General features: G+C 36.4%; 1 protein-coding gene across 1 annotated transcript; it reads right to left on the bottom strand.

Annotated features, from left to right (window-relative positions):
• Positions 1 to 3,262: 3,262 nt before the first annotated feature.
• LOC142634920 (serine/threonine-protein phosphatase 7 long form homolog) lies at positions 3,263 to 4,549 on the bottom strand. Its single transcript, XM_075809157.1, has 4 exons — positions 4,221 to 4,549; positions 3,981 to 4,130; positions 3,525 to 3,615; positions 3,263 to 3,412 (listed from the first exon to the last, which is right to left on the bottom strand). Exons 1-4 carry the CDS (start codon positions 4,547 to 4,549, stop codon positions 3,263 to 3,265), a joined length of 720 nt encoding a protein of 239 aa, XP_075665272.1.
• Positions 4,550 to 10,845: the final 6,296 nt, after the last annotated feature.

Genomic DNA, 10,845 nt, shown 5'->3' with positions numbered 1-10,845 from the left:
ACTTTCTCAGCCATGTCTTTGTTTAGCTCTGGCTGTACCCCTGAAAATCCAATGAAAATAACATATTAAAATTCAATAAATTTTCCTGCTCGATGAAACAGTTTGCTCTTAACTTAGCTTTCTTGTTTTCTTCCATTTGCAACTGAAAAACAGATACAAGAAACCAAGGATTCAATTTTCCCTTTCGATTTCAATTCCTTTTAGATTGTGAAACAAAATTTTACCTTAAGAAACTAATATAATTATACTTTGAAAAGTATTACTATACATAGGTTGATACAATTTTTCAAAACGAAACAGTAACTAATTACAAAAACATGAGTGGTCACTTTTTCAGTCTCAATTGAATAAATTTTTCAAACAAACTCAAGCACACCCCAACACAAGTCAAGGTACTTGATTTTTATAAAAGAATCTCCAAAACCAATCAGCAAAACTACAAAGATAAAAAGCAAAACTCCCACAATTAAATTAAAAACTGTTTCAGAAATTTAAGCAATTTGATTATAAAAACAATCATTAAAAAAAAAAAAATTTAACACCCCCTTAGATATCTGTTTTGTTGCTGAGAACTTGTAGGCAAACTCTACTTTTCATCTAGACTAAACATAATTCAACCACTTGGCATGGTTGAGGTTGAGTTCTTAATTTAATAGGAAAAAGAAAAACACAAAAAAGGATTTTAAAAAAAGTATTTCAGGAAAAATAAAATTTCATTTCTTTTTCCCACCTTATCAGACCAACCAAACAAGAGTAACAGAAGCCTCACAAACAATACACACCCACATATCAAGAACCAAGCTTTTTTTCAAAGTAAATTCCACCCAGCATTAGTCAAGCTCAAAAAGTCGAAAGGACAAAAAAATTAGGTAAAGATCACTAAGTAAACCAAACAAACTTTAGAGCATACCTTCAGCCCAACAACATAGAAAGAGAAGAGAGAGAGAGAGAGAGAGAGAGACAGAGAGAGAGAGAGTTAATGCTATATGAGACCAGCTATATTGTCAAGTTTTAAAAAGGCTTGCACAGAGGACAATAAAAATGATCATGGATGAAGAGAAATCCATCCATTGAACTTGTTATCAAACATTAAGGGCAAACAAACAAATAGAACAAGAAAACCAAGATTAGATAAAAACAATGCAGCAACAAAGCATACAATTAAAAAGAGAACATAGAGGAAGAGTATATTACTAGCTTTCATTTTTCTCCCTTGAAATTCAAAATCAGCTCTAATTGAATCTCTAGTCAAACCAGCTTCTGGGCCCACTAAAACACGATCTTCTTGTATCATCTAATCAGGCAAGGTTGACTTTCCAACACTAGGCCATCCTACAATTGCTAACTGTAATGGCAGCTTGCTTTGTTCATCCTCTCTACAGCTACTGTCCTCGCTATTGCCCTGATTATCAGTAAAAGAACAACAAAGAATTGCATTAAACAAATTCCATCTTTTTAAAACCCAATGGTGCCCAAAGAGTAACAACTAGAAATTATATTCCTTTTTTTTTTGTTTGGGGGGGGGGGGAGTGCAGGGAGGTGGAGGATGGGGATTGGGAGGAACTAAACTTACCCCAGCTTGAAGAAATTCAGTCGAGCAAGGAAGCTACAAATAGAGTCCAAAGCTACCTCCAGGGCACAAAATTCAAATGTACATAATTTAGATCATTCATATAACAAGAAATAAAAAAGGACTGACAAGGATCGTTCTAATATTGAGAAAATTAATAAGGATGAAAATAATGCACATTTCCAAAACAACAATAATAGTCTGACCTCTTCACTAATGAAGATTGTTTTGATTCAATTTTTAACCATTAAATTAATATTGCTTACCATCTTCTTCACCCGCATCAATGTCATTTTGGCCCCCTAGGTACACTTGATTAGTCACCTAGTTCCAATAATGTATGTTAAAACCATGGTGGAAAACAAAAATAATATCATGCAGTACACAACAGTAGATTGAAATGTGAAAAGAGGAATACCACTGGGAATAATGTGTGTTGGTTCACATTAAGCATTGAGTTACCTTTTTTGAATCTTACGTCGTCTTGTATAATGAGGAGGAGGTCTTGCATGTCCTTCGTCAGATGCCTCGGGCCCAGCATTGTGTCCATGTTTGTGCCCCCTGTCCCACAAGAAGGTGCTTTTGATATGCATTTCGGTCGACCTTCTGTCACTGCAGGTAACCCAACAGTCTGCTCAGCCTGAACATGGGGTGGGTTGATGGCTGAAGAAGGGCCAGTACACGTACTGTGGGAGGGTGGCTTTTGCTGCATGTCAGGTGGGGTTGGATCAATACCTAGGTCAAAGGATGAAATAGGTGACAACTAAGGAAATGACTGTGGGGTGGGTGGACGAATGTCGGACCCAGGACAAGGATGCGGGGTGGGTGGAGGGATGGTGGGGCGAGGAGATGGATGTGGGGTGGGTGAAGGGATGGTGGGGCTAGGGGATGGATGTGGGATGGTGGGGCTAGGGGATGGATGTGGGGTGGATGAAGGAATAGTGGGGCTAGGGGATGGATGTGGGGTGGATAGAGAGGGATCAGGGGTAGGGACAACTCTCGGGGTAGCAACAGGTGGACGAGGGCGACATCTGGCCGGAGCTGTGCTCGTGCTTGGGCCTTCAGTAGTACTTGGGCCCGTAGGGGTAGCTGCCTCCTCATTCAGGGCCTCAGGGATAGGAGGTTGTACACGTTCAATCGCATGCACGACTGTCAGCACCTCAGTAATGTCCTTGTGGTCCTCCGTGCCCACTGGGTGACGCCTCAACAAACGGACATATCCTTCAATCTACACATGGAAAACCACACATTAGTAATGCAATACGAAATCAACAATGCCAATCGATAATAAATACAATGTTGGTTCTGAATTTGATTCCAAGCAACCATTATTGCAAATTATAAAGAGACCAAGTGCTAAGCAGAAAATGTAGTAACGTATATCATGTTCTCTAAACAGTGGTTTCATGGTAGGAAGTACAGTAAGATATAGAAGACATTAAGAAGTTACCAGCACGGTCACTATAGCACCGGGCCTATCGATGAACCTCCGAGTTACCCTTTTGAACCAGTCGTGGTACTCGTGCTGTGGAGGCATATCACCAAGTACTGCTTCACAACGCCGTTGAAGGCGATTACTCCACTCATCGATATGCACAGCATGTTTTCGCGTCCAATCAACACCGACTTTCCCCCTCAAATCAATGTCATGAAGCACTGTGTCAGTGTCAGCATCGCGGGGAATTTCTTGGATCATCCTAAATTGACGAACGACACGATCCGGTGTATGTTTTCTACTAGGTGGAAACATTCAAGCGGCACCGTTGCCGTCCACATGGCCCTCCCTGCAATGCACCACGGCGGAAGGTCCTCTAACTCAGCTTCATATGGCTGCCACACCACCTACAATAGCCACAAAACAAGTACACAACACATTAGACAACAATGTTTATAATTCAAAGCTCACCAAACCTATATCTTGTTCCTAAACATGTAAAACAATGCATTTTCATACCTGGGCTGGCAACATTGAAGCTATTTGCTCGCTATACCTGTCCCTGAAGATGTGGGCGGGCCTATTTTTCTTGTTTGGGACCCACAACCACCTACAATCAAGAACAATGGATCAATATCTAGAACTTTCCTACTAAGATAATTCCAATGTTAAAACTATAATGTAATCACATATAAATACTGAGATGTACGTTATAGATATTTACTTAATTAATAATATCACTAGAATAAGAAACAATCCTTATAAAAAACAAAGCACGTAAAAGCCACATGACAGTCACAAAATTAGAGTATATTAATGTACTCATATATATTGAACCTCAGTTTAAAATTTTGTTATGTTCACATAAAAAATTGCTAGAAGCCTTTAAAATAAATAAATAAAATTAAGTTACATGATTGTGGGCTTAGGTAATGATCACATAATGTATATGACGTGCATGAGGTAGAGACTTACTTCAGGGATAGTGGACCACGCACTGGAGGACCATAAGCACCCATTGGCGGGCCATGCTCAACTGTTGGGCACAAATAGGGGAACCTAGCCCACGCCCAATATTGGACCAACAGTAAGCACCCACCAATCTGACTGGTGTCCTCGCTTGCCCTGCATAGCTCTCGGTACAACCATGCAAGGCAAGCACTTCCCCAACTGTACCTTCGTGGGTTGCGAAGGTCTTCCAACTACTGCACCCACATTAGATGCACCCTATCGCCGGATTTGTCCATGAAAATTGTGTCCCCCAGTAGCGCTAGGATGTAGCATCGTGCGTACTTATGCAGCTGATCCTCTTCAGCATTAGGCGGTAATGGATTAGCAACTTGCTCCAAAAGCCGGTTGATGAGAATCGTCTGGCCAGTAAGTTGCTTATGGTTGCCTTCATTTATAGGTTGAAAGCCAAGGAAGTCCTGGCACACATCCACCCAAGTTTTCTGCGTGCTCCCTGTTATAGCGTCACCATTAATAGGAAGCCCGAGAAGAACCACCACATCCTGCAATGTGATGGTGACCTCACCATGTGGCATGTGGAATGTGTGAGTCTCGGGCCGCCATCACTCCACTAAGGCCGTTATCAGGCCATGGTCAATCTCTCTACCCGGGACCCAAAGGAGTCCCTCCAAACCAACTGCCTTGATGATGTTCCTGAGTCGATCGTCAACCATTGGCTCTCGATTGGAGAACTCTGAACTACGGCTATGGCAGGTAACGGACCCTGGATCCTGCACAGAACAGAACCATGGATTAATATATGACAGCAAATGCATGTACATTGTATGAATTAAATGCATGTACATTAGTTAAATCTTTAGTGTTGTGTTTTACCTGCCCATTCCAAATAGCTTCGGACCGATGCTTCAACTGCTGTGACAACATTGACGTGTTAATGGGTCCAGGCTGTATATAGTCAATCCGCCCAGCATTTGCAGCAGCCATACTACACAAGAAAGTAAAAGAAAGTCAATAATTGAAATAGAATCAAATAAAAGGTGAAATATCCCAACACAGTAAATACAGGCAATGCAAGAACTTAGCAAATAAAATAAAAAATATAACACTACAACAATATTACATTAATAAACACAATATCATTTCTGACATTATCAAATTTAGCATGAAGAAAGCCATCAAACTTTCAGTAACATGGATCCAATTAAACACTAAATCATCAACTTTAACAAAACCCTAACATCAACAATTTAATTTAACAAAGACCCAGTTAACAAACACTAACATCATCACTGCAGAACAATGCATAGTTCAAGATAGAAATTTGAAATTTGTCTGATATCAACCCACGGAACAGAACAAAACGCAAAACAAAACTGAAAAAATATAAAAAATCAAACCCACAAACCAATTCAATCTCAAAAAACAATAAAGCTATCACATTGCAACGGTTCTATTAGAAATTAGTAGACAGAAACCAAAATAGAAGAAAACTTTGATTTTTCCCACTGTTTCTCGGCAACCAAACAGCGACTGAAGACAAAACGACTCACCTTTTTTTTTTTTAGTTTTGAGAGACGTAGTCTGTATCGAATGCTTTGGCTTTGTGAAATCTTTTGGCGAAGCGAAGGTGATTAATGTGGAGATTGAGAGTGGAGACTGTGAGAGAACAGTGAAAGAGGAAAGGCTGTGAGAGAGGAGAGGCTGCGCGAGGGAGAGAGGAGAGGCTGAGGTTCAGTGTGAGAGAGAGGGTGGGTGAGAGGGAGAGTGGGAGCGGGAGGAGTCTGCTCTTTGTCTCGGTGAGTGAGAGTGGAGAGTGTTTACAGGTGAGAGGCGTTAAGTTTGAATAAACCCCAAATTGAAATCGAGTCTTAGAGACTCGGTTTCTGTTTTCCATGTGGACAACGTGGACCAACCACGTCAGACCCAGATGGCCACGTCACATAAATCGAGTCTTAGAGACTCGATTTCCAGGTGGAGGCCACGTAGGAAAAACGCCACATCATTCTGGACAAACCGAGCCTCAGAGGCTCGATTTATAGCCCAAACTCGAGCCTTTGAGCCTCGAGATGCTAGTAAATTATATAGTTTGTAAACCGGGCCTGCTAACTATATAGTTGGAACCTAAAGGTTAATTTGCTATTTTTGCCCATAAAGATCGATTCAAATCTGATTTTTCAAAAAAAATTTCAAAATTTGAGGAATTCAATAATATAGAGAGCAAGAAACAAATACGTGAATCTTGAATTGGAAAAAGATTGAATTAAAGAACAAACCTGTAGCCTGGATTGAAGGGATTGAATATTCTTGAAGAAAAAGATTAGGGTTCATGAGAAGAGAGGAAGAGACTGTAAGGCTCTTCTTCATCTTGATTGGTGTCTGATGTTTTGGGTTTCAGTTTTTGATCTCTCGATCTCTCTCTCCTTTTCCGTGCTCAGTATCGCATGTATTTTTTGGGAGTACTATAAGCCATTTCCGTATCGTAAGCTTTTTTCCTTCTCTATCTCTATATCGCAAGGCTTTTTTTTTTTTTTTTTTTTTTTTTTTTTTTGAGAATGTCTATATACCGGTTATTCTTTTGTTTTAGGGTGTTCAAATCTTCTGTCCAACTTTTCTTGTTCCACTCTATACTCCATTAATAAAAATTTGCCGTATTCACCTAATTAATTAAATACTTATTAATGTTACCGTTATTAATTAATATTAGTATTTAATTAATTAGGTGAACTCATGGCAAGTTTTTATTAGTGGAGTATAGAGTGAAACAAGAAAAGTGGGACAAAAGATTTGGACTCCAAACGGGATCAAAATTGTGAAAGAATGTGACCTGTTACTTTTTAACTTATACGTGTCTGATTTTTAGACCATCAAACTATTTTGATACTGTGACAGGAACCCCCTCCAAACAATGCACCGTACGATTTTTTAAACATTAAATTGCATACGTGTCTGAATTTTAGGTGAGCACTTTTCCTATTTGTTAGCACTTCCTTAAATGATTCGATTTTGTAGGAAGTTAGTGAGTAGATATAGGAATTTAAATCAACGTAAAAGTAGGAGTTTAATAGAAGTAGGAAGACATTTCAACGTAGATGTAAGAATTTATTATTTTTGTCAATTTACTATTTTAACCTAATTTTTAAGTTTCAGGTAGGGGTATTTTTTATAATAAAAAAATGCAATAACTAACTTTCTTTTGTCAATTTACTATTTTAACCCAATTTTTAAATTGTTGTTTACTTAATTTAGGGGTATTTTTGACAGAAAAAAAGCAATAACTAACTTTCTGAATCTTCTGAATATATACAGATATATATATATATATATATATATTAAAATCTACATATAATACTTAATACTTATTTTGTTGTATAATATTTATGTTTGCTCACAATATTGTTAAATGCTTTAAAACTTGATTTTTTTTTAATTCTTAATTTATTTTTAAAAATTGTATAACATTGTAAGATTATAATATATTATAATATTTACCGTAAAAAGTAGATTTTATTTTTCAAACTGGTTAAATGATTTTGAAATCTACATATAAGAATTCAAAATATAAAATACTTTTATATCCTAAAATTACATAAATTTAAGCAACCTATCAAACACTTTCTCAATCACTCTATTCTCACAACCAAATATGGAGACATTGATCATAAACACCTAATTAATTATCTCAATGGAATTAAGGAAATCATTTGTAAGTACCAACATAAACAGAACATGATTAAATAAAGAGAAATTTGCTAAAAACACATTCATTTATCAAAATTCAATTTTAAGTTGGGCTTCTGTATCCTTTTAAAAAAGCAAAAAATACTTTTAAGTCACCATCGATTTTTGTTTTTACCACTATGGCTACATACAAAGAAACCTACAAATAATGAATTCTAACACAATTTTTTTATTTTAAAAAGGCTAACTTCATAAATAGTCAATTAGAATGTTTCTTTTTCTTTTTCTTTAGTTCTAAAATAAAATACATTTATAACTTTCCCAAACCAAAATTTCAAACGCCCAAAGACTCCAAGCGAATCATAATCTTCACAAAATCTACAATGTCTGAATTCAATATCAAAACCGTAAGCTACTGTCATTGAATAAAAAATACAAAACCCCATTCCTTGGTCATAGTCTACTAATTCGGGTTACAATCAATTGATACTGCAACGTTGGAGTTATGTAGGTGTCATTGAAAGGTTGAGCTAAATGGCATCATTTTTTCTAAGTGTATTTGAGATAGGATGATGCTATGAACATGTGTATATAAAGGAGTAAAAGTGAAAATGATAAATGGAAATGCAAAGAGTTTTTTGTGTGTGAGAGATGGAAGGTCTTGAAACATTGAACCAAATGAAATAAATAGTAGTCTTAAAACATTGAATACAAAATGTAACAAAAATGTTTTGAAACATGGAACCAAAGTGTTAGGACATATGTGTTTCACTTGTTTAGAACATGTCATAATTTTATGTAATTGGCTAATCTTTTGACAAAACGCACTTTACTTGTAATTGGGTAGAATCAGGATGAGTTTTATACTTCAAGAAACTGTGTTCCAAGATCAAGTGTTGAAGTCATCAAGTTTGTCCAAGAAACAAGCTAAAAAGTGCAAGTTCATTAAAGCTCGATAGCTAGCTCGACAGCTAGCATGTGTCGAGGTTTAAATAGTTGTTCCTGTCCCGTAGCTTGATAGCTGCTCTACAGCTTCTCAATACCTCTATCTGTCGAGGTTTAAGAAAAATAGATTCTGAGTCTTGTTTTGATTCCAATCCGTAGATGTGTCTTTGGGCCTTCTTTTCTCCTAACCCTAGACATATAAATGATTATTTTAAGGGCCGTCAAGGGTACGCAAGTTGCACAAACATTGAGAAATCCTTATTCATGCAAATTGTGACTTGAGACAAAGTTCTTGCCCTAGTTCATCTCTCTTGTAAAGAAGTTGCCGTGTCTTTGCACCGTATGGTTTTGTAACCAAGCATCTTCTTGATCTTTATCGTGTGGATGAATTGAAGAATTTTGCAGCCAACAATCTTTTTTAGTTGGCGATTGAAGTCGCGTACTAGGATCCGCGCAATTGGTTAGTCATGTACTTGGGAGCCGTGCATTGAAAGGAGAAATTGTCACTACAAAACAAGTCCAATTGGATATTGGGGTAAGGGTTCAACTATAGGTTGGTGAGGTACTTGAGATTCCTTTACTTGTAACCGCTTGTTGTGATAATAGTGGAATTTCGGGAGTGGTGACCTTAAAATCACCCAGTGGAGTTTTTGCTGTGTAGGTTTTTCCCATTCGTAAACAAATCATCATGTCATTTATTTTCTGCTGCATACTTTTGTTTATTGGTGATTTGTTTGTGCTACCATGCATTTGCATGTTAATTTGATTAATTAATAATTTGACTAATTAATCAACTTAATTCATCACAAGGGGTCAATACGTTTTTGGCCTATCACAAGAAAATAAAGAGTCTCCACTTTTAAATTTGTTCTTATCTCTAATATGGCTTAAAAGTATCTCAATTCTCTTCATAAAATGTGCCATATGGCAGAACCTCATGCTCTCTCGCATGAGGTCTCTGCTTTTAAATATATATCAATGATTGATTGATTGGACTTGGATCCAAAACCTTGAAAACACACTTCTTCGTATGTCAAATAACACAGGCATCACACTCACCTTGGGTGGGTTTCAGTGGGTCTTAACATCTTCGGTGTGGGGTTTGGTTTCTGTGGGAGGAGAGACACAACATTAACAGCAATTGTCTCACTTGGGTTTTCAAGAGAAGAGCAACAGTTTGCATTTCTTGCACTAGATTACTTTCTTAATTATTGAAAGCTCGAGTGGAACTAATTTTGATTAGCATGATTTACGGCATTTGTTACAGCTGTTACAATCAGTTTAAGTCATTAATCTGGTTTGATTTTAGATTACTGTAGCTTTATTTGTTATTCTAAAAAATAAAGCCATATTCTGTTTTTCTTTCTCTTTTTGTTATTCTCTAAGAAGTGCGATATTTTGCTGGAATTTGGAATGGAAGAATTTCGAAAGATTTACCTCATCAAGTAAGTTTGCTTTTTTGTCTTCAATTAAAAATAAAATTTTTTTAAGTCAAAAAATAATTAAATATATGTTATTAAATATACGTATTTTTTAATTTTTGTATTCTACTATAAATAATTAAATTAGTGATATTATAAAGTAATATCTACAATTTTATTGGTTTTTAATTTTTATGCAAATAACACATGTTCTATATTGCCTTGGTTTATGAGAAAGCATATTCTCTAGCTTGTGCTTGTATTTATACTAAAGTAGTCAATTGTTCTTTAGTTTGTGAGATTGGGTGTTTGTCGTCTTGTAGTTAGCTTGTGATATTGTGAATTGTGTCTCTATTGGGCTTTTGTTTGTTCTAATTATGGATATCATTAGTTGTTTTGAAGTATCAAAGTTAACAAAATCCTTCAAAACAGGGTGAACAAAATAGAAGTTAAAAAATTACCAATTTCACAGAGTCATGGCCAAGTACAGATATTTCATATTTATGCCCTATTGTTTATGTTTTTTCCATCACTTTGAGAATCAAACCAGTTTTGCCAGCATTCTTATATGTTTGGCTTCTACTTTTTAACTATAGTCAAAATATTCTATTAATGTCGATGAGAATTGCATACTCATTATGGGCTTCAACATTTTTTTTTTCTTTTTTGAGAAAGATTGTGGGCTTCAACTTGATTATGAGAAACACTTCTTAAATTCTAAAATCCTATTATTTAGAGGGATAAAGGGATTTTGCAGCATTGTATAGAAGTTTATACTATCTCCATTTAAACAAGTCTTTGGTGAGAAACAGAACTTGGGTTCATTG

The sequence above is a fragment of the Castanea sativa genome, chromosome 5 (assembly GCF_040712315.1).
Source record: "Castanea sativa cultivar Marrone di Chiusa Pesio chromosome 5, ASM4071231v1".
In the NCBI taxonomy this organism is placed as follows: domain Eukaryota; kingdom Viridiplantae; phylum Streptophyta; class Magnoliopsida; order Fagales; family Fagaceae; genus Castanea; species Castanea sativa.
Note: the sequence above shows the minus strand (reverse complement) of the source record. Positions and strands in the feature narration are given on the sequence as shown.